The sequence below is a fragment of the Ranitomeya variabilis genome, chromosome 8 (assembly GCF_051348905.1).
Source record: "Ranitomeya variabilis isolate aRanVar5 chromosome 8, aRanVar5.hap1, whole genome shotgun sequence".
In the NCBI taxonomy this organism is placed as follows: domain Eukaryota; kingdom Metazoa; phylum Chordata; class Amphibia; order Anura; family Dendrobatidae; genus Ranitomeya; species Ranitomeya variabilis.
The window spans coordinates 173150589-173175177 of NC_135239.1; the positions used below are offsets into that span (position 1 = coordinate 173150589).

General features: G+C 44.0%; 1 protein-coding gene across 2 annotated transcripts in view; it reads left to right on the forward strand.

The window, feature by feature from the left end:
• Window positions 1-24589, forward strand: part of STAB1 (stabilin 1) — a 191501-nt gene that overhangs the window by 62493 nt on the left and 104419 nt on the right. For both annotated transcript variants that reach the window (XM_077276156.1, XM_077276157.1), the window contains 5 exons: window positions 7153-7339; window positions 9539-9632; window positions 13403-13561; window positions 18075-18170; window positions 21394-21489. In XM_077276156.1, coding sequence (XP_077132271.1) covers window positions 7153-7339; window positions 9539-9632; window positions 13403-13561; window positions 18075-18170; window positions 21394-21489 — 632 coding nt within the window. The remainder of the gene's footprint in view (window positions 1-7152; window positions 7340-9538; window positions 9633-13402; window positions 13562-18074; window positions 18171-21393; window positions 21490-24589) is intronic.

A 24589-nucleotide genomic window follows, 5' to 3' on the forward strand; every position in this document is an offset into this window, starting at 1 on the left:
ACCCGTCACTTGGAACGGTATTTGTTGGAACGAGGTCCAGAAGACCTGGGAGGTGGAGCCCTGGATCTCCACATGGGAGCTGGCTTGTAAGAGGGTTTTCTACGTTCACCCGTGGTAGCAGGTCCCTCTTGTTGCGAAGAGGAATCTGAGGCTGCAAACGGACGAAAGGGGCGAAATGTTCGAGGAGCCTTTGGGTTAAAGAAACGTTTTGGCTTGGACCGGGGGAGAGAGGTAGTCTTGCCCCAGTCGCATCTGAGATAATTTGATCCAGACGAGCGCCAAAAAGCCTGGAACCTTGAAACGCCAAGTTGGTGAGAGACTTTTTGGAAGTAGCATCTGCATTCCATGCTTTGAGCCAAAGAATGCGGTGCATAGCGACAATGTTGCTGCTTGCCCTGGCTGAACAGGCTGCTGCATCTAAGGAGGCAGTGAGAAGGTATTTCCCTGCATGGTTAATCTGGTCGGCGAAGTCAGCCAGCTCGGTAGGGGAGGCCGAAGCCAAAATGCCTCGGCGGAGAATCTTGGCTTAGGCAGATATGGCCTTAGCCACCCATGTGGAAGCAAAGCTGGGGCAGAGGGAAGCACCCGTTGCCTCAAAAGCTGATTTGGCCAGCGCCTCAATTTGTCTGTCCGATGCGTCCTTAAGCGACGCGCCGTCCGGTAAGGAGAGAACAGTCTTGGAGGAAAGACGGGAGATCGGTGGATCGACCTTGGGAGATTCAGCCCACTTGGAGAGAAGATCAGCGCTAAAGGGATAGAGCGCGTCCAGATGTTTTCTACCCGAAAAACTTTTTCAGGATGTTCCCAGTGTTTAGACAGGGTAGACTCAAACTCCTCATGAGTAGGAAAGGAGCGAGAGGGACGCTTCACCCGCTTAAAGGAGACAGAGAAATCCTGGGGGGAAACCTCGTCTTGTTTTAGTTTGAGGGTTAGAGATACAGCCGAAATAAGACTATCTATGACAGCCTGCATGCTAGAAGCCTGGTCTGAATCGGAGTCAGAACCGGACTGGGAATCCACATCAGACCCAATGTCCTCCTCCGAAGAGGGGAATTGGGAGGAGGAGAGCAGCTTGAGCACTGCGGAAGGACCTGGAGAACCAGACGAAGAGCCAGACAGAGACCTCTTTCTAGAGCGGCTGGCTGATTTGTCTCCCTGTGGTTCAGGGTCAGGTGCGGCCGACTCGCCATGGAAGACGGTCGGAGCGCTGGTGGCTGAAGGAGGCTGTGGAAGACGTTCAAGCGCCTGGACCAGGGACTGAGATACCCTAGTCAAATCAGGGACCGACTGCGAGATAGCAACGTCCCACTCAGGGGGAGGGAGAGCGCCCCCATCCCGAGATTTGGAAGCTTCCTGCGGGGCAGACATGGCAGGAGGACTGCAGGACTGGCAGAGAGGCGACGATTGGCCTGCAGACCACTTTATTTTACAACGAGCACAGGCGTAGTGAGTTATGGTAGGTTTGGTAAGGAAGGCTACAGAAGAGTTGGACATAAGGATATTCTGCAGCACTATACTACAGAAAAGACTAAAGGGCCTACAGTGGTATGGATAATACCAGGGAGGGGCCAATATAGCGTCGCAATCCTACCGCACCGCAGAGCAGAGTAGTCCGTGTCCACCAACACACGATGTCTCCTGTGCACAGAGCTGCTGAAGCAGAAAGTGCCAGCAGAGAAGAAGGGGCGGTGCTGTACTGAGAGGAATAAGCCAAGGCTCCTGATAGGGCCGCACTGAAAGGGAAGGGTGTGCCCGGGATGTAAAAACCCCTCTGAGTGGAGGAGGAAAAAAGGAGGGGCGTGGCCTATCAGAGGGGGCGTGGCCGGCCGCAGAGGTGAAAGCGAAAGTAAAAAATGGCCGTGACTCTGTGTGAAAGCACTGTACATTTAGACAGGCAAATACTGCTGCGGGGGAGCGGCTGCTGAAGCGCTAGTACCTGCATGTTCCGGTTCCACAGGTAGAGGGAGAGAGGATCGACCAGGGGCCCGATGAGAGGGGTCGCTGGAACAGAATCCTTTGTCCAGAAGATGGCCTCAACCCCAAAGACAAGGGGGAGAGTCACCGCTGGTGACTACCGTCTTCCTCTCAGCCCTCTCCGAGGAGAGGGGTGAGGGGGACTGTTTGGCAAGGACCGCCACCATAAAGGCCCTGGAGCACCTGGGAGGGTAACAGGGGATAATGTCCTGCCGGCGGTCTGAGAGCTGCGATGCGGACGACACCACACTGCTCGCTCAGCCGCCCTCCTGGGGAGGCAGGGTGAGAGATTGCACCCTGAATCCCTGAATGCTGTATCTGAAAAAGAAAAGCCAAAATGTTAATAAAAACAAAAAAATCTGTAAAGGAATCAAGATTAGCAGCGGATCTGACGATCCAGGTCCGCCTCCTACAGACACTAAGCACAAACTGAGGTGCTTGGTGCCTGTCGGTGGGTGTATACTGCCGGGGAGGAGCTACGCCTTTTTCCTTTTTTGCATAGTGTCAGCCTCCTAGCAGCAGCAGCATACACCCATGGTTGTCCTGTGTCCCCCAATGAAGCGATAAAGAAAGCATCACATTGATCATTTCACACAAAACTCCAAAAATGGGCCAGACAAAAGTATTGGCACCCTCAGCCTAATACCTGGTTGCACTACCTTTAGCCAAAATAACTGCGACCAACTGCTTCCGGTAACCATCAATGAATGCTGTGCTGGAATTTTAGACCTTTCTTGTTTGGCAAACTGCTCCAGGTCCCTGATATTTGAAGGGTGCCTTCTCCAAACTGCCATTTTTAGATCTCTCCACAGGTGTTCTATGGGATTCAGGTCTGGACTCATTGCTGGCCACCTTAGAAGTCTCCAGTGCTTTCTCTCAAACCATTTTCTAGTGCTTTTTGAAGTGTGTTTTGGATCATTGTCCTACTGGAAGACCCATGACCTCTGAGGGAGACCCAGCTTTCTCACACTGGGCCCTACATTATGCTGCAAAATTTGTTGGTAGTCTTCAGACTTCATAATGCCATGCACACGGTCAAGCAGTCCAGTGCCAGAGGCAGCAAAGCAACCCCAAAACATTAGGGAACCTACGCCATGTTTGACTGTAGGGACCGTGTTCTTTTCTTTGAATGCCTCTTTTTTTCTCCTGTAAACTCTATGTTGATGCCTTTGCCCAAAAAGCTCTACTTTTGTCTCATCTGACCACAGAACATTCTTCCAAAACGTTTTAGGCTTTTTCAGGTAAGTTTTGGCAAACTCCAGCCTGGCTTTTTTATGTCTCAGAGTAAGAAGTGGGGTCTTCCTGGGTCTACTACCATACAGTCCTTTTCATTCAGACGCCGACGGATAGTACGGGTTGACACTGTTGTATCCTCGGACTGCAGGGCAGCTTGAACTTGTTTGGATGTTAGTCGAAGTTCTTTATCCAACATCCGCACAATCTTGCGTTGAAATCTCTTGTCAATTTTTCTTTTCCGTCCACATTTAGGGAGGTTAGCCACAGTGCCATGGGCTTTAAACTTCTTGATGACACTGCGCAGGAACATTCAAGTCTTTGGAGATGGACTTGTAGCCTTGAGATTGCTCATGCTTCCACACAATTTGTTTTCTCAAGTCCTCAGACAGTTCTTTGGTCTTCTTTCTTTTCTCCATGCTCAATGTGGTACACACAATGACACAGGACAGAGGTTGAGTCAACTTTAATCCATGTCAACTGGCTGCAAGTGTGATTTAGTTATTGCCAACACCTATTAGGTGCCACCACAGGTAAGTTACAGGTGCTGTTAATTACACAAATCAGAGAAGCATCACATGATCTTTTGAACAGTGCCAATACTTTTGTCCACCCCCTTTTTTATGTTTGGTGTGGAATTATATCCAATTTGGCTTTAGGACAATTCTTTTTGTGTTTTTTCATTTAAGACAAATTAAATGAAGATAATAATACCAAAGAATTTGTGATTGCAATCATTTTCAGGAAGAAACTGAGTATTATCTAACAGAATTGCAGGGGTGTCAATATACTTTTGGCCACATCTGTATATATCTTTCCTATAAAGTGCTGTGGAATTAATGGCGCTATATAAGTGAGTAAAATAAATAAATAAATGCACATGACCGCTGCAGTCAGTCACTGCTCTTACTGATTGGCTGCAGTGGAGTAGTGCTTGGTAGTTGTGGTGTCATCGTTGCAGCCAAAATAAAAAGACTGGATCAGCCGCGGAGACTCTGCTCTGCATGGAGGTGAGTACTGTCTGTGTTTGTTGTTTTACAACTATGCAATCATTTGACGACTATTTTGTAAAAGTTGAAAATCAGTGATTCTGCAATTCAAAAGTTACACCAACAACAAAGCTCACTTTGCTGCGCTGTTTCCGTAACTCTCATTTATATGAGAGTTGTGCAAGACATCGTGATGCCGCTGCACTCGACTGTTTTTGCAGCCATGTATTTGTGGCTGACATCTAGAAGCAGTTAATCCTGATTTAGCCATGAAAGATAATGAATATTACACAGGAGACTTGGCTAACTCAAAATGTCAAGCTCCGCCAATTACATCCCTAGCCTTAATTCCTTGTTTAAAGAAGCACTCCTCTCGTCAATTTATTATTTTTTTCTTATTTAAAGTTTTCTTTGCTTTATAATATACAACAAAAATAAACACCGTCAAATTTTTTATCCTCTTAATATATAGCAGTCATCATATTATACAGCACTGTGTACTAACTATTGCTCATTTTGCCTTTCTCCCCAGCTAATTCTTCTTTTTTTCTATTAGGTCTATGACATCACGTGATTAAAAACTGACTAACTGAATCCTTCTACGCCCTTTGTAGAAACAGGAAGTCTCTTTTCCCTGCATGAGTCATAAGTCGCTGCAAAAGTCCCTGACAAGGGGGGAAGGAAGCAGCTGGGTCATGAGTTGAAGAGGGAAATAATAAATTCAGGGACAAGAGACTTTCTGTTTCTACATATAGTAGAGGAAAGAGAAGAATTAGCTGGTAGAAAAGCAAAATGAGCAATTGTACCGTAAGTACACAGGGCTATATAATATGAGGATTACAATATACACTGCTCAAAAAAAATTAAGGAAACACTAAAATCCCACATCCTAGATATCACTGAATGAAATATTCTAGTTGCAAATCTTTATTCATTACATAGTGGAATGTGTTGAGAACAATAAAACCTAAAAAGGATCAATGTAAATCAAGATTCATATCCCATGGAGGTCTGGAAGTTGGAAAGATATTCAAAATCAAAGTGGAAAATTAGATTACAGGCTGATCCAACTTCAGTGGAAATGCCTCAAGACAAAGAAATTATGGTGCGTGTGGCCTCCACGTGCCTGTATGACCTCCCTACAATGTCTGGACATGGATGGTCTCCTGAGGGTTCTCCTCCCTAGACATGGATTTAAAGCATCAGGCAACTCCTGGACAGTCTGTGGTGCAACGTGACGTTGGTGGATGGAACAAGACATGGTGTCATAGATGTGCTCAATTGGATTCAGGTCTGGGGAACGGGCAGGCCAGTCCATAGCATCAATGCCTTCATCTTTCAACTGACACACTCCAGCCAAATGAGGTCTGGCATTGTCATGCATCAGAAGGAACCCAGGGCCAACCGCACCAGCATGTGGTCTCACAAGGGACCTGAGGATCTCCTCCTGGTACCTGATGGCAGTCAGGGTAACTCTAGTTATCACATGGAGAAAGAAATGCCTCCCTACACCATTTTTTTAATCACATTTTTGTTATTGATTTTTATAAATATTTACAAAAAGGAAAAAACAACAACAACCAGACAAACATTAGAGAAACACAGTTCTCCACCCCCCCAACCTTAAAAGCATTAAACATGAGTTATTTATACCTCTTGGTTCTGCAAAACCAGCATAATTAGAACAATAAATATTTGAACATAGTAACAATAGTCAACCCAGTTACATATAACTTGCAGAAATACTAATAACATTTAATTAGTTTTCAAAGAAGTTTAATTTGTGGCATCAGATAAACATAACTCAAAGCAAACCGAGGTGAAATCTCCTCCGTTCCTTGGATGTCAAACCAGAGCCTTCAATCCATAGACCCCATATCTTGTCAAACTTAGAGGCTAGCATCTCTTTTTAGGTATATGGCCTCCCAACACCATTATTGCATTACTGACCCACTGCTAAACCGGTCATGTAGGAGGATGTTGCAGGCAGTAGAACATTCTCCATGGTGTCTCCACGTCTGTCACATGTGCTCAGTGTGAACCTGCTTTCATCTGTGAAGAGCACAGGGTGCCAATGTCGACTCTGACAATCTTGGTGTTCTCTTCAAATGCCAATTGCCATGCACAGTGTTGGGCTGTAAGCTCAACACCGCCTTGTGGACGTCAGGCCACGAGTAGTCGGTTTTTGATAGATTGAGCAGACACATGGATGTTAGTGTCCTGCTGGAGGTCATTTTGCAAGGCTCTGGCACTGCTCCTCCTGTTTCTCCTTGCACAAAGGAAGGGATAATGGCCCTGCTGCTGGGTTGTTGCCCTTCTACGGCCCCCTCCACATCTCCTGGTAACTTCTGACTGCTCTGGGGACTGTGCTGACAGACATGCATACCCTTCTTACCACTACTTGCATTGATGGGACATCCTGGATGAGCTGCACTACCTGAGCAACTTCTGTGGGTTGTAGTCATCGCTTCATGCTACTGTACAGTACCTCTAGGGGTGAGGGCAATGAAAAAATGCAAAAGTGACCAAAACAGCAGCCAAAAAGGATGAGAACATAGAAATGGTCTGTGGTCACCCCCTGCAGAACCATTTATAGGGGTTGTCTTGCTAATTGCCTATCATTTCTACCTGTTATCTGTTCCATTTGCACAATAGCAGGAGAAATTGATTCACAATCGGTGTTGCTTCATAACTGGACAGGTTGTTTTCACAGAAGTGTGATTGACTTGAAGTTACATTGTGCTGTTTCAATGTTCCCTTTATTGTTTTTAGCAGTTTATTAGGAGTATAAAAGCTTTGATGGGAGTGTTTCTTTAAGGTGTTTCTTTCCATTAAAGCCAGCATGTTTATGGTTATGTATTTATATAATTCTAAAATTATTTCTGTGATGTTTTATATTTAGCAACCAAAATATCATTGCACCTTTATTTTTGGGGGGATTTTTTTTTTTTTATAGAGTGCCGGTGTGTGCATGGAATCTGTGACAATCGTCCGGGGAGCCGCGGAGTTTGTCAAGGGGGCCGCTGTACGGAGGGTTATACTGGAGAATTCTGCGACAAGCTTTCTGCACCATGTGCATCACTAAACTTGACGCAATACTGCCATATAAATGCAGTGTGTGTAACTACAGACAACTATACAAGGTAATGCCAGGGATTTATTATCATTGTCTCCTCCTTTGCGCTAAAGGGGTTGTCTTAGTTTCTTAAGGCTGTGGCTACGCAGTGACACTGGCCGCAACACCTGGCTCGTGATCCAGGTTCGCTCTGTGCCACTGCTACATTGCAACACAATGCAAGTGAATGGAGTCGCGTTGCGATTCCGAGGGTACACTCCCTGACAGAAGTTATGTCGCTTATCCATGGTAAATAAAAGCTTTATAACCTGATGTTGAATTCATCCATTGGTTGTATAAATTATTCTTTTGAAACCTGAAACCCTCCGAATTGTGGTTTAGGTTAAGAAAATAAATTGGCATCAATGCAGAAATATTGATCAGTTAATGAACACAGAATGGTCAGATTTTGGCAAGACAAAAGTTTTGTCGCCTGGTCATATAATGCACCCAATCCTAGTTTACATCCTCACCTGTGCTCAGTAAATGATCGGTTAATTAGTGTGTGTATAAAGAGAAACCCAGCACCCCAGAACTTCACTTGAACTGCAACTTGAGCTCTGACAACATGCCAAAAATCCACCCTGCGACCAAAGCCTGGATTATCAAGAGGCTGAAGACCAGATCCACTGCAGAGGTGGTTGGCACCTTTATTGTATCTTTGCGTCAAGTACAAAGATTTAAAAATTTTTTTGAAGAGACTGGAGATGTGTTTGACAAGCCCAGGTCCGGCAGACCCCGCAAGACAACTGCTCAGGGGGAATGTTTGTTGGTTAGAAAATCCAAAGCAAGCCCCTCTTCCACTGCAGCAGAACTCCAACAGGCCTGGTCACCTCAAGTCCCTGTGTCAACTAGAACAGTTTGTAGGATTCTGTCTCGAAATGGTCTCCATGGTCGAATCAGTGCCCAGAAGCCAGCACTAAACAAAAGGCAAATAAAAAACCGTGTGGCATTTGCAAAGTCCCACAGCCTGCTAAACAGATGGACGCTGTAAAAGTGGCAGAAGGTGGATTTCTCTGATGATTCTTCAGTAGAATTACACCACAGCGGCCTCAAATACTGCAGGAGACCTACTGGAGCCCGTATGGATCCAAAATACACCCGGAAAACAGTTAAATTTGGTGGTGGAAAGATCATGGTCTGGGGTTGCATTCAGTATGGGGGGTGTGCAAAACATTTGCAAGGTGGAAGGCAATATCAATAACCTAAAATATCAAGAAGTATTCGCTACCTCTTATATTCCAAATCATAAAAGGGGTCAAATTCTGCAGCAAGATGGTGCTCCATCTCATACATCCATCTCTACAGCAAAGTTCCTCCAGGCAAAAAAGATCAAGGTGCTCAAGGACTGGCCAGCCCAGTCACCAGACATGAACATCATTGAGCATTTTGGGGGTAAGATGAAAGAGGAAGCTTGGACGACAAAACCAAAGAATCTAGATGAACTCTGGGAGGCATGTAAGACTGCATTCTTTGCTATTCCTGATGACTTCATTAATAAATTGTATGAATCATTATTGAACCGCATGGATGCAGTCCTTCAACTCATGGAAGTCACACAAAATATTAAATATGACTCTAATAGCACCACAACTTCATTCACCAATGTTATGCAACATATATTTGTATTTTAAGTTAATTATTTGTTTGAATATCACATTACTTTCTGTGGGCGACAAAACTTTTGTCTTGCCAAAATCTGACCATTCTGTGTCCATTAACTGATCAATATTTCTGCATTGATGCCAAGTTATTTTCTTAACCTAAACCACATTTCGGAGGGTTTCAGCTTTCAAAAGAATAATTTATACAACCAATGGATGAATTAAACGTCAGGTTATAAGCTTTTATTTACATAACATGGATAAGCAACATAACTTCTGTCAGGGAGTGTACTGCGAAACGCAAGTACAAAAAATCCCACAAGATTGGACTTCTTGAGACTTGCTTGTAGCTGTACCATCAGGGTCGCAACTCACCCCATTTACTTGTGATGTAGCATTTACTTGTGATGTAGCAGCGGAATCGAGCGAACCTTGACCATGAGATGGGTGTTATAGCCAAAGTCCAATGGTTGTGTTGGGACCTTGGTCCAATAGTTTGTAATAGGACACATGCTTGGCCTGTTCTCTCCCATTTTTGGGACTCACAACCAACAGCTATTTGTGATATCGCCTATCATCAGGCTACAGTCCGAATACTTGTCTGGGTTTCATTTGTCTTTCAGCTGTCTCTGTGACAATGGATATGAAGGCGATGGAATGTTTTGTCAACCTATAGATGAATGCAGAATGCCAGACAGAGGGGGTTGTTCAGAAAATGTAAGTACACCTCTTATCTTGTGAAGTTTCATATTCTGGTAATGTAATGTGATCCCATTCACCACAATTAAGCATACATACCAATATTCAGATAGTTACGGAACATTTTGGGCTCCGCACTCATTCTCTAGGAAATATTTGGAATTGCTTATAACGTCCTTGTAATGCAAATTTTCCGAACTTGCTGGACATTATTGTATTTTATTACATGTTTGTATCTAGATGCATGTTGTCTTATGCTGATCACCATTTGATTGTTTTCATCACTAACTTTTATTCCCAGGTATTTTTATCCAAGAGAATGTTAGATAGGTTCTAGGTGATACATTACTTTTCTTCCTAGTTAGTTATTGTCTGTTAAAAAAAATATTTAAAGTGTGCTTAAAAAGGACCCATCACTTTCTCCTACGCCTCATTGGGGGACACAGGACCATAGGTGTTCTGCTGCTTGCCACTAGGAGGATACTAAGTAAACACAAAGTTAACTCCTCCTCTGCAGTATACACCCCTTGACTGGCCAGTAAGGACTCAGTTCTTGCTTAGTGTCTGTAGGAGGCACTTGGGTCTGTTCTCAGACCCCAACGTTTTTTATTTTATTTTTAATTTTCTGTAAATTTTTGTTTTTTAATTAACGGAGTGAAGGGGGCGACGGATCCTTTCAGGGTCCGCTCTGCCCTGAGCCATCAACAGGCGAGCACCGCGAGTATACCTCCCCGTACCTCTCCTGCGACGTTTGGGCCACGCCTAATCTACGCTAGGGCGACGGTTCCTATATGGTCCCGATGTCCCCCCTGTAAGTTGGCGAGCACATAGAGTATACCTCTCATGTGCATCTCCCTGGCTCCACCGCACTCAAGCCCTCACCTTGGCGTCTCCCATGAATATGCAGTTTTTTGCTTTGGTGTAAATGCAGCAGTTTTCCTGAGTTTGGTGATCTTCTTTTGTTCCTGCATCTCTCCACTCCTAAGATATGGCCCTCTCTTCCCTGTATATCAATTCTCCTATTTCACACTATATACTCATGGTCATGATAAAACATCACTTTTATTTCAACTCATCTCAAAAATCTCAAAAGTGATAAAAATACGCGAGGATGAACCATATATACAGGTGTATATTAAGTAAATTTTTAAATACAAAACATAAAGTTTCATTGGGTATCCTGGGGTTTCATCAATAGGCCTAATGGATTGATCCAAAAGTTTCCCATATATAATGTGCTTGACTGCAGGTCAATGATAAATGCACTTGTTCCCCAGGCATAGTGTGTTATGGTAAGAAATACATGGATAAGTCACTGATGAATCTCTTTCCAAAGTATGCCTTATTCTCACCGCTTTTCCCCTAAATAAGTTCATCAGGAGAACATTTTTACCTGTTCAGTGAACCCGCTGCACCATCCAGGGTTTGCCCATCACTACTCCTGATTAACCTATTTAGGAGAAACGGGTGGAGAATAAGGTATACTCAGGAATGAAAGTCATCTGTGATTTATCCACGTATTTATTAGCATAACACGCCATGCCTGGGGAACTAGTGCATTTATTATTGACCTGCAATCAAGCACATTAGCACGTGTGGTGTTAAATTTTTGTCTGGCTGTTAGTACTTTTGTCCGGTGATAGGACCCTATAGGGACAGTGAGGGAAAGCCGTCGTGGAGCGGAGGTGCTGTATGTGTACTGTGTAGGGTACCAAACTCTGTGGCAAGGCAGAGACAATACAGATAATTATCAGGGTTATTGGAGCCCCTATTTTTCATGGGACATTCCCAGACATATTTATTGGCCTGTTGTATATGATGTTATATATTTTTCACTTTTGAGATTTTAATGAGTTGAAATAAGAGATGTTTTATCATGACCATTTATACAGTATATAGTGTGAAGTCGGTGAATTTGATTAATATTCGTTTTACATCTATACTCTGTGATTTCCTCTCTTCATTGAATGTAAATCTTGTCTCGTTATCCAACTGGACGTGGTCCTCCAATAAGACACCCATTGAGAAGAGTTGAGATCCACGCCATTTAGGTAAAAAAACAGCTATATATACAAGGAAGAGGGGCAATATCTCCAGAATTGAGAGGAAAATGTCAGATTCAGATTTTTTTTTTTTTTTTTACACTAGGTAGAAAAAAAATACATATTTATTACAAATAACAGGTTCTCTTTAATTAAGTTATTCAAGTAACTTATACAGTTCACATCTGAAAGGTGCCTCTATCTACAGCCACTAGCTCCGGCACCGTGTGTGTAACGTTGAATGGCGCTGTGTGACATTGAGTGGCGCTGGGTGTGCCGTTGAATGGCGCTGGGTGTGCCGTTGAATGGCGCTGGGTGTGCCGTTGAATGGTGCTGGGTGTGCCGTTGAATGGTGCTGGGTGTGCCGTTGAATGGCGCTGGGTGTGCCGTTGAATGGCGCTGGGTGTGCCGTTGAATGGCGCTGGGTGTGCCGTTGAATGGCGCTGGGTGTGCCGTTGAATGGCGCTGGGTGTGACGTTGAATGGCGCTGGGTGTGACGTTGAATGGCGCTGGGTGTAACATTGAACGGCTGTGTGTGACATTGAATGGCTCTGTTTGTGACATTGAATGGCGCTGGGTGTGACGTTGAATGGCGCCGTGTGTGTAACATTGAACGGCTCTGTGTGTGACATTGAATGGCCCTGGGTGTGACGTTGAATGGCGCTGGGTGTGACATTGAATGGCGCTGGGTGTGACGTTGAATGGCGCTGGGTGTAACATTGAACAGCTGTGTGTGACATTGAATGGCTCTGTTTGTGACATTGAATGGCGCTGGGTGTGACGTTGAATGGCGCCGTGTGTGTAACATTGAATGGCCTTGGGTGTGACATTGAATGGCGCTGGGTGTGACGTTGAATGGCGCCATGTGTGTAACATTGAACAGCTCTGTGTGTGACATTGAATGGCGCTGGGTGTGACGTTGAATGGCGCCATGTGTGTAACATTGAACGGCTCTGTGTGTGACATTGAATGGCGCTGGGTGTGACGTTGAATGGCGCTGGGTGTGACGTTGAATGGCGCCATGTGTGTAACATTGAACGGCTCTGTGTGTGACATTGAATGGCTCTGTTTGTGACGTTGAATGGCGCTGGGTGTGACGTTGAATGGCGCCGTGTGTGTGACATTGAATGGCCCTGGGTGTGACAGTTCCTGTTTGACTGCTCAGTTCAATAGCTAAGTCAGTCCCCTTCTCTTTCTATACATTGGCTGTGATCGAGACGGGGACTATCTTAGCTATTGAAATCAGCAGCCAACTCCCCGAAATCAGCAGCCAGCCCACTCCTCACAGGGACATGGGTCATGTGCTGACACAGGAAAAGCTGTCTTGTCAGAGACAAACCGGAAGGCCACCACCCAAGACTGGAGAGTAGGGAATCTTTCGGGGCAGGTGCTCCTAACCTGCATGGCCAAGAAATGCCACCTTTACACTGAGAGGCTATTAGCCATTGCAAGTGAGAGGCACATTTAACAGCAATATTTTTATGTGGACAAGCCCATTAACAAATGTTCCGTTTGATATACATATGTCCTAGATGTCGGCTCACGATGAAGTATATTTGCAGTCCTATAGTACCCCATGTGTAGGACCCCCAACCCTATAGATAGGACTATTGGGTATGCCATTCATCATCTCATAGCACATTCTACTTTGGGGGTATGAACGATGTGATTTTATTCTGATGGAAATTTATATCATACATATTTTTTTCTTGAGACACACCAATGTAATAGATGTAATACTTTCAGGCTATCTGCACCATTGCACCCACTGGAGGGGCCACATGTCAGTGCAATCCGGGCTGGATTGGAGATGGCATAGAGTGTATTCCCATTGACAACTGTGTCCTGGAAAACCGAGGCGACTGCCATGTTAATGCTGATTGCAAATTTACCCAACCGGGACAGGTAAAGATCACACCTGTATCGTTCTGTTACTGTGAGCTAACTTACCTGTAACCTCTTCTGTTTTCTCTTACTATTCTTAAACGCACCAGATAACTTGGCTTCTTAAACAGCTCATAGATGTTGTACTATTTCCAACCACCATTGCATATCCCGAAAAGGAAAATATGGGTGACAGGAGACTGGGTAATCCTGTTCTACTGATGAGGGATAACATCCATGCAATTATTGGCTGGAATGTTCTTTGAGAGGAACCATCGAAGAAAAGATCTGAAAGGCCAAGAAAAACACTAAAGTGGACAGCAGGAAAAGCAAACTCCCTTCCCTGCCAAGGACATGGAGGATATACAGAATATTATAGCACGTTGATGAAGCTCCCCCTGAAATCATGGAGATTATTGGCACAACGAGGGATTCAGATTATGGTCAGACTCAGATGAAAATTCCTTTGTTGTTGAATCTCCATTATACAACGCGTTTTAGGGCTCATTTAGGCCTCTGAATAAAGTGACTGAGATGGTATGTGCGCCTTTTTGCTGCTTGCCCTCTTTAAAGAAAGTGAAGAAACATTTGGCCATCTTTTAGAATAGGGGTGCTCTGGTTTTCAAAGGCCAGTCAAGTTCTTCCTCACCAAACTCCTCACCCACCATGTCTTAATATAGACTTTACTTTGTGCACTGGGCGCAGTCATGTGGAATAGTGATGACCGAACGTGCTTGGATAAGGTGTGGCGCTAACAGAGTGTCTTTGGCTTGCTTGAAAAATATGTCTGAGTCCCCGCGGCAGCATGTCTCGTGGCTGTTCAACAGCCACAACACGTGGGGATTACCGGTTTGTTAGGCAATAATCCCTGCATGTGTTGCCCCGAGACATGTGGAGCGCCCCCACGTCAGGGCAATGGGGTACTCGGTACCGGGTCCTTCGGTTCGGGGGATGTCACTGTGGCCTGACCCGGTCCGTGGCCCTTAGAGGGGCGTCCAATAAAAGGGAGAGTTTGTATAGAGTTCGTGACGCCACCTGTGGTATTCGGTCAGGGTGACCGACGCTGCTTAGGGGTCCGCTGGGGTGATGTGATGGCAGCTAAATGGTATACCTTCCCACAGGTGAAGTGTATCCCCAGGGCTTCCCAGAAGTGTAGATGGTGATGGTGGGGGATGTAAGGCACAGAGAATAATGAGGACACAAGGTTGCAGTCTCTTTACCTTTACTGGAGGCTTCAGCATCCACAGTCCAAGGTACAGACCACAGGGTAGGCAGAGTCCAGCCGGTCCGAAGGCAAATCCAGAGTCCCCTTATCCAGGTGGAAATCAGTAGCCTTCCTACTAGCGCCTGTGTGTTGTAGTACCTCCCTGCTGAGCTTCCCGGTAAGGTCCTCACAACTCTTGTAGATGTTATTTCTTCCTCTCTGTCCCCAGATGGTATGGATAGGACAAACCCGTATGACTGATGGCCTGAGGCTTGTTTATAGGGACCCTAGAGACGCCCCGACCCCCACAATTTGCTACTGTGTCTTCTTAGGTATTAAGGTCGAGCAGCCAACTTGGAATTGACTGTCCTCCCTTGGTATTCCGGCCACCGGCTACGCGCCTCAGAAGGAGGCAGCCTTTACAGGGCAGAACTCCTCCCGGTGTTATCTCCTTGTGCTGTGACTTCGTTTCTCACCCTCTACAATACAATTCTCTTTGTGTCCTTTCTTAGGATGCTGCCGCACGTGGGGCAGGCGCAGCTCCGTAGCTTTCTGTCCCGCTAGGCCTCTGTCAGGATCCCACCCCTGACAGGGACCCTCTGTCTGCAGCTCAGATGTTCCTCCTTTCCCCGTCTGCCTGACAGGTGTTGCCTGGGCAAAGCCCAGTCAGCCTCTCTCTAACTTTCTATCCAGCCCACCAGTTTTACCCTTCTGTGAGAAGTGCCCTAGTAGATAGGAGCAAGGCTCCCTCTGGTGGTCTGGAATGTGAAGTGTAGTGTATGGTTTGTGATACCTGGTAGGATGATCTCCTTTGTTACCTTCAGAAGTAATATCACTCCCCCTGGTGGAAGAATGACATTACTGCAAAGACCAGGACTCTGGGGCGCTGCACATGCATGCGTGGGGACTCAAACATATGTGGCATCAGTACTATTGGGGCTGGAATTTTTCAGTCCAAACCTGTGTTCTTTTTACTTTAATTTCTACATTGTTTTTCCGTTTTCTCGATCAAGATGCTAACAGACTGATGTATTGTTTATTACGTTTCTTCCTTTACAGTTGCTTGCTCCTAATGGTTAAAGATTCTCTTGAGCCCCATCCCTTACTAGTAAAGGCAGGTTTCTAACACATATGGGGGTGTTTTACTGGTTTACAGTTAGGGGAGTCGGAGAGGGGGGTTGAATGCTTCTGAACCAACAATGCTTTTAAGAGCCAGAAGAACGGCTAACTCGCAAGGATCATCCTCTTACAAGGGTGTACTTAAAGATGGGTACTATGATTGATGTTATTTCTTGGAATACTGGTGGGTTGGGCAATAATTCCAAAAGATTCGCGATCTTTGAATACATCAAAAGATTCAACCCCTATAATGCTGTAAATCTGTCCCCAACCCGATCTGCGAGACAAGAAAAAGACCTTTTATTACACTCCCCTCTGGGGCGGTCCGGTCCGAGGGGTGTCGATGTTCTTGGTCTGGAACCAACCTTCTTCTTGCGATGCTGTCCTTCTTCTTGCATCGTGGGGATGACGCGTTCCTACATCATCCACAGTGTCCCGACATCGCGCTTCTGCGCAGGTGTACCCCTCTACCTTGACTAGGGCAGAGTAAAGTACTGCAGTGCGCATGCGCCAGGGCTCTTAGACCCTTTCTGGTTCCGGACTTCCAACAGGCTTCTGGACTATGTTGTACAAGCAAAAGCAACTCGAGGACTGATTTCAATAATGTGAACATCTTTGCTATCTAATATTTTAAGAGATCCCATAGTTTTAATCCGGCCTACATGGGAAAGGGATATAGGGCATATTTCCTCTGAAGAATAGGAAGATATTTTGAAATCTCCTGGCAGCACGGTGGCTCAGTGGTTAGTACTGCAGCCTTGCAGCGCTGGAGTCCCGGGTATAAATCCCCCAAGGACAACATCTGCAAGGAGTTTGTATGTTCTCCCCGTGTTTGCATGGGTTTCCTCCAGGTTCTCCGGTTTCCTCCCACATTCCAAAGACATACTGATAGGGAATTTAGCTTTTGAGCCCCATCGGGGACAGCGATTGTGTGCAAAACTGTACAGTGCTGCGGAATATGTTAGCGCTATATCAAAAAAATATAATAATGTGGCACAGAAGAACACAATTATTTCTTATCCATTTCTTGTCCAACACTCCACCTACAATAGAGGAGGGCGTAAAGTGCCTACTATCCTAATGGAGAAAAAGGTTTATCTTAAAGGGACTCTGTCACTTAAAATTGGTGGGATATTTAAATAACTTTTTACCTGTCCGATGGGCGGCGTTTCATCTTCATTTCTCCACCTCATCCATCCCTGTTGTCCGCAAAACTTTCAAATATATGAGATGTTTAGGAGTATTTTCATTTCCAAGAACCTATCCCAAAATGTTGTAGGTGTTATAATAATAATATTAGCAAATACCTCCAATTAGGAATGTAGTATAGTTCTTCTGATTAAACTGATATCTGAAGCTCTCGCTAGGGATGTGCTCTTTTATATGTTTATTCTCGGGTTAACTCTTGTACCACCTGAAAAACAAGTTCTTTGCTCCTGAACACCAGTAAAATTGGTCTTGATGTATATGTATTTATATTGGTCTACATTCTAAACAAGGGTGGGGGGTTGTTGGGGTGGGAATAAACAGGTTGGGGCAAGGGGGTTGTTGTAATTTATATCCAAGATCTAAAGTGAATGCTCTTTTCATATGCTGTATGCTATTATTCATTTTTAATTATATTGTTTGGAAATATCAATATATTCATCTGATCTGGTATTTTATATATTGCTCTGTTTAGGCTAAGTTCACACTAGCCTTTTTTTGCAGCGTTTTTTTTGTGTTTATTCAAATTTTCTGCTGCGCTTTACAGTACCAGCAAAGTCTATGAGATTTCAGAAATCTCATGCACACACACATTTTTTTTTTTTTGTCTTCGGGATTTTGTGCTTTGCACAATGAAGTATATCACTTCGTTTTCTTCACAGTTTTTTCAGCCATTACCAATAAATGGGCGCTGAAAAAACGCACCAAAAATGCAGGTATCGGATTTTGCTGAGTTTTTTGTGCCAATACCTGATTCTGTAGAATAGGACTTGTTTTAAAACAGTAAACTTTATCAGCATGCACAAGAGACAAATCTAGCATGCCAAAACGTCAGCAAAAAAGAAACAGCAGACATTTTTTTTTTATTTTTTACTGCCAAGAGATCAGGTTTTTGCTGCAGAAAAAAAACTCTGAAAAAAAATGCCTAGTGTGAACTTACCTTTAATACCTACAATAAAATGTGAGTTGATTTTTTTTTTTTTTTTTCTTTTTGTTTGTACATAGAATGACTGTGTTTGCAAGAAAGGATATACCGGTGATGGCTTCTCCTGTGACCCCGTTAACGTATGTTTGGAAAACAATGGCGGCTGTCACCAAATGGTTGGTAACGTCAATGGTAAAAAATTAAAATGCAATTACTATTCAAGCCATACCCCGGCTAATTTCTACTAAAATGGGAAGGAGCATTAAAGTGAGCAGCTTGTCACTGCAGCTTCTGTTGGTCATGTCCTCACATTCAGGATGGTTCAGCCTTTTATAAAAAAAATCCTCTTTTTTTCACATATAGTAGCATTATAGAGCGGTCACCAAAACTTTCAAATACAGTGGGGCAAAAAAGTATTTAGTCAGTCAGCAATAGTGCAAGTTCCACCACTTAAAAAGATGAGAGGCGTCTGTAATTTACATCATAGGTAGACCTCAACTATGGGAGACAAACAGAGAAAAAAAAAATCCAGAAAATCACATTGTCTGTTTTTTTTATCATTTTTTTTGCATTTTATGGTGGAAAATAAGTATTTGGTCAGAAACAAAATTTCATCTCAATACTTTGTAATATATCCTTTGTTGGCAATGACAGAGGTCAAACGTTTTCTGTAAGCCTTCACAAGGTTGCCACACACTGTTGTTCGTATTTTGGCCCATTCCTCCATGCAGATCTCCTCTAGAGCAGTGATGTTTTTGGCTTTTCGCTTGGCAACACAGACTTTCAACTCCCTCCAAAGGTTTTCTATAGGGTTGAGATCTGGAGACTGGCTAGGCCACTCCAGGACCTTGAAATGCTTCTTACGAAGCCACTCCTTCGTTGCCCTGGCGGTGTGCTTTGGATCATTGTCATGTTGAAAGACCCAGCCACGTTTCATCTTCAATGCCCTTGCTGATGGAAGGAGGTTTGCACTCAAAATCTCACGATACATGGCCCCATTCATTCTTTCATGTACCCGGATCAGTCGTCCTGGCCCCTTTGCAGACAAACAGCCCCAAAGCATGATGTTTCCACCACCATGCTTTACAGTAGGTATGGTGTTTGATGGATGCAACTCAGTATTCTTTTTCCTCCAAACACGACAAGTTGTGTTTCTACCAAACAGTTCCAGTTTGGTTTCATCAGACCATAGGACATTCTCCCAAAACTCCTCTGGATCATCCAAATGCTCTCTAGCAAACTTCAGACGGGCCCGGACATGTACTGGCTTAAGCAGTGGGACACGTTTGGCACTGCAGGATCTGAGTCCATGGTGGCGTAGTGTGTTACTTATGGTAGGCCTTGTTACATTGGTCCCAGCTCTCTGCAGTTCATTCACTAGGTCCCCCCGCGTGGTTCTGGGATTTTTGCTCACCGTTTTTGTGATCATTCTGACCCCACGGGGTGGGATTTTGCGTGGAGCCCCAGATCGAGGGAGATTATCAGTGGTCTTGTATGTCTTCCATTTTCTAATTATTGCTCCCACTGTTGATTTCTTCACTCCAAGCTGGTTGGCTATTGCAGATTCAGTCTTCCCAGCCTGGTGCAGGGCTACAATTTTGTTTCTGGTGTCCTTTGACAGCTCTTTGGTCTTCACCATAGTGGAGTTTGGAGTCAGACTGTTTGAGGGTGTGCACAGGTGTCTTTTTATACTGATAACAAGTTTAAACAGGTGCCATTACTACAGGTAATGAGGGGAGGAAAGAGGAGACTCTTAAAGAAGAAGTTACAGGTCTGTGAGAGCCAGAAATCTGGATTGTTTGTTTCTGACCAAATACTTATTTTCCACCATAATATGCAAATAAAATGATAAAAAAACAGACAATGTGATTTTCTGGATTTTTTTTTCTCAGTTTGCCTCCCATAGTTGAGGTCTACCTATGATGTAAATTACAGACGCCTCTCATCTTTTTAAGTGGTGGAACTTGCACTATTGCTGACTGACTAAATACTTTTTTGCCCCACTGTATATGAGATGTTTAGGAGTATTCCCATTTCCAAGAACCTATCCCAAAATGTAGTAGGTGTAATAATAATAATATTAGCAAATACCTCCAATTAGGAATGTAGTGTAGTTCTTCTGATTCGCTATGTTGCTTACGTCTTCTGCAGGGCATTGTAGTAGCTGAAGTATCCATGCTTATGACCGCTGAAATGGTGACAGTTAGTTAGCGGTCAGTGGTTGTTAGGCATCATGGATTCCTAAGCTACTGTAATGCCCTGCACGTGAGGTAAGTGGCATAGCTAATCAGAAAAACTACACTACAGGTCAAATGGAGATATTTGCTGATGTTATTATTATTACACCTACTACATATTGGGATAGGATCTGTAAATGGCTGCTTGAAATGCAACAGTGCAGAAGATGAGGACACAGCGGTAACTTAACCAAAGATTGTTTATTTTTCTAACACAGTAATTGAAATGATTAGCATACAAAATTAAACAAGGGTAGCAGATTATGAGATCAATAGTGTTTTGTAATCTACTTCTGCAGATAGAAGCAGCATTCACAGTTATAACAATTAAACCTATTATACAAAGCACTGAACATGTACAATAAATACAAGCATCTCTACTTTGTCACTCGGTTCTGTGGTGTGTCACATTCAGATATTTATCTGCCACTGAATGTGCCCGGTCACTTAGGCGGTAGTGACACGCGCTGTCCAGTCCCTAACTGGAGTCTATACTGATACACTAGACTAGAGTTAGGCCGCAAGTCCCTTCTTGGTGGGTCGCTGCTAGCACGCATTACACTGGCTGCCTCTTTTCTCTGAAGCGCTGCCCCGGTCCACTGTGTACCATACTTCTGCAGATCTCACTAATGTTCCTCTAACATTATCTCCTCGCTTCTCTTGACTCTGCTCTTGCTCAATCAGTTCTGGCCCTGATCACTTAGCTCTGTTCCCGGTCTCTCGGTCCTTTAATCCGTTCTGGTCACTCTATTCTTTACTCGGTCATGGCGGCTATAAGCCAAACTTGCTGCACCACACGTCCATTCTGCTACAGCTTCCGACGCCAACTCTTCCTCTTCACTGCCCTCCTGGGTCTTTTATAATTACTAACTGTGCCACATCTATCACCTGACCTGGTGTCTCCTTCAATTTCTTCCCTCAGGGAACATACACTTCACTCTTCAGTTCCTACTAATGTAATTCTCTCTGCTTTCTCTTTTTCTATCATTTTTTGACCAGCAGATGACTGTGTTCACTTGCAGACACTCGACTAGGCTTTAACTGTGTGAGTCTTCTCACTTGTCCATCTCCTTACAGATCTTGGAGATGGGAATACCCGTTGAAACCATTTCTGGGTTACATAATCTAGTCCATTAATAACCATAATTATCGCTCATCTTAGGCTACCTGTATGCCAACTTCTGGAGGAGAGAGAACCTGTCTGTGCCCCAGTGGTTTTGGGGGGGATGGAATCACGTGTTATGCAGATGTAATAATGGTAAGTATATACAATTAATGTAGCTGGGTAACAATGGTAACCTGTGAGACTACTTATATCGTGTCATTGTTTGTGTATACTGAGTCATAAGGGCGCATTCACACATCCGTATAAATCAGACCACAGTGCACAGACTGGCCGCCCTTCTCCCTACCTGAGAGTGACAACTGCATAGAAATAAATGAAGCTGTCATCCTCGGATAGGGAGAGGGTGGGCGGGGCAGTCCATGCATTGTGGTCTAATCTCGCTCTGATTAATACAACCATCTAGCTGCACCCTAAAATTGTATGTATTACACTTACCTCTTACTCTGTGACTGCAGACTTGTGAGTCCTCACATCGAGCACAGCGCATGCTGTCAGGATTCTCTGGTGCAGTCACCGGGAGTGGGCAATCATTGACCGCAGCCACATTCCAACTAGATGTGTCCAGCCTCACTCAATTCACTTGTATTGAGCAAGGCCGTGCACGTCTAGTCGGCAGGTGACTGCATGTGTGCAAATCTCATACTTGTGGTCACGTGCCCTCCCATTTCAAGCTTGGATAATCCCTTTAACAAGAATCTTTTAGGGTATGTGATTTATCTGCTGCAAAAACTAGTGTTGGCAGGAAAAATGCACGTTTTTTAATGCTTTTTGGATCCTTTTTTAAATATTTTTTTTCCCATTCATTTGAATGGCTGACAAATCCTGTAAAAATGCTGGAAGAATTGACATGCTACAGATTTGGAAAATTCAAATCTGCAAGAAAAAAGCATGCGCAGGAGATTTCAGAAATCTCATTCACTTTGCTGGTACTGTAAAATGTTGCAGGTTTTTTTTTCCCACTGCAAAACAATGCCAAAAACGCAACGTATGATTATAAAGAAATCTGGAAAGATTAAGCGCGCAATAGGGTTTTATCTGGCATAAAAAGAAGATCAAAGGCAGAGAAAATGCTCACCTGGTGGAGTTGTGAAAGTCACGACCCCTGAGTTAGTATGGAAAGGAATAGGCTGCTGCAGATCCACAATGGTGTATCATGTAGAAGCTGGAGAAAAGTGGGGGTAAATCCGCGCTGCCAGCGGAATCAAATGCACAGAGAACATGGAAATTTAAATGCGGTTTTTATTCAACGCGTTTCGCAGCACATCTGCTTCTTCTCAGGACAAACAACACAGATAAAAGTACAGCTCACGAGAAAGGAGTATAAGCCGGCAAATAAAAACGCAACATATGAACAAGACCTTATTCTGAGAATCTATAGATGTCCGGGCAGTATAATCGCAACCAATGAGGAAGAAACGGCATATCCTAACAATATACTATTACTTCCTATGGACGAAAACCTTTTTTCATATGAGCATAAATGATAAGATGTGCAGAACTGAACTGTCCTTGTCGTGCCTTTTTTAATACATGACGTATCCCACTGGCAAACACAAACCGAAAAGGGCCCATGTGCAAGGACAATGTATGGGCCCTTTACCATCCAAAACCTCATCAATATGCACAATTCCACCTGCTTTGGAAGTAGACATGGGCCACTTACCTCTTGGGCCCCTGTGTGTCTGCACATGTAGCACCAATGATTATGTCCGCCCCTGCATTATCCTGTTAGCTGTTAAAGCAGCTTGTGCTGTTATTTAGGCTGGATTCATACATACAGTGGGGAAAATAAGTATCTGATACACTGACGATTTGTAAGTTTTTCCACATACAAAGAATTGAGGTCTGTAATTTTTATTGTAGGTACACTTCAAAATCAGAAAATCACATTATATGATTTTTACATAATTAATTACATTTAATTTTATTGTATTAAATAAGTATTTGATCACCTACCAACCAGCAAGAATTCTGATTCTCACAGACCTGTTAGTTTTTTTTATATACAAGAAAGACTCATTACCTGTATTAATTGCACCTGTTTGAACTCTTTATCTGTATAAAAGACACCTGTCCACATACTCAATCACACTCCAACCTCTCCACCATGGCCAAGACCAAAGAGCTGTCTAAGGACACCAGGGACAACAATTATAGACCTGCACAAGTTTGGAATTGACTACAGGACAATAGGCAAGCAGATTAGTGAGAAGGCAACAACTTTACACAATTATTAGAAAATGGAAGAAACACAAGATGATTGTCTTTCTTGGTTTGGGGCTCTGGGCAAGATCTCGCCTCATGGGGTAAGGATGATTCTGAAAACGGTCAGGAATCCGCCCAGAACTACATGGAAGCACCTGGTCAATGACCTGACTAGAGCTGAGACTACAGTCTCAAACATTAGCGTTAGTAACATGCTACTCTGTCATGGATTAAAATCCTGCAGGGCACACAAGGTCCCCCTGCTCATGCCAGCAAATATTCAGGCCCATTTGAAGTTCACCAATAACCATCTGGATGATCTAGAGGAGGCATAGGAGAAGGTCATGTGGTTAGATGAGACCAAAATAGAACTTTTTGGTATCATCTCCTCTCGCTGTGTTTGGAGGAAGAAGAAGGATGAGTGCAACCCCAAGAACACTGTCCCAACCGTGAAGCATGGTGGGGGAAATATCATACTTTGGAGATGCTATTCTGCAAAGGGGATAGGACGACTGCACCATATTGAAGGGAGGATGGATGGGGTCATGTATGGTGAGATTTTGGGCAACAATCTCCTTCCCTCAGTAAGAGCACTGAAGATGGGTCGTGGCTGGGTCTACCAGCATGACAATGACCCGAAACACATCCAGGGCAACTAAGATGTGGCTCCGTAAGAAGCATTTCAAGGTCCTGCAGTGGCCTAGACAGTCTACAAATCTGAACCCAATAGAAAATCTTGGCGGAAGCTGAAACTCAATGTTGACCAGCGACAATCCTGAAACCTGAAAGATCTGGAGAAGATCTGTATGGATGAATGGGCCAAAGTCCCTTCTGCATTGTGGGCAAACTTGGTCAAGAACTACAGGAAATGTTTGACCTCTGTAATTGCAAACAAAGGTTTCTGTACCAAATATTAAGTTCTGTTTTTCTGTTGTATCAAATGCTTATTTCATGCAATAAAATGAAAATTAATTATGTAAAAATCATACAATCTGATTTTCTGGATAAAGTTGAATGTGCAATGAAA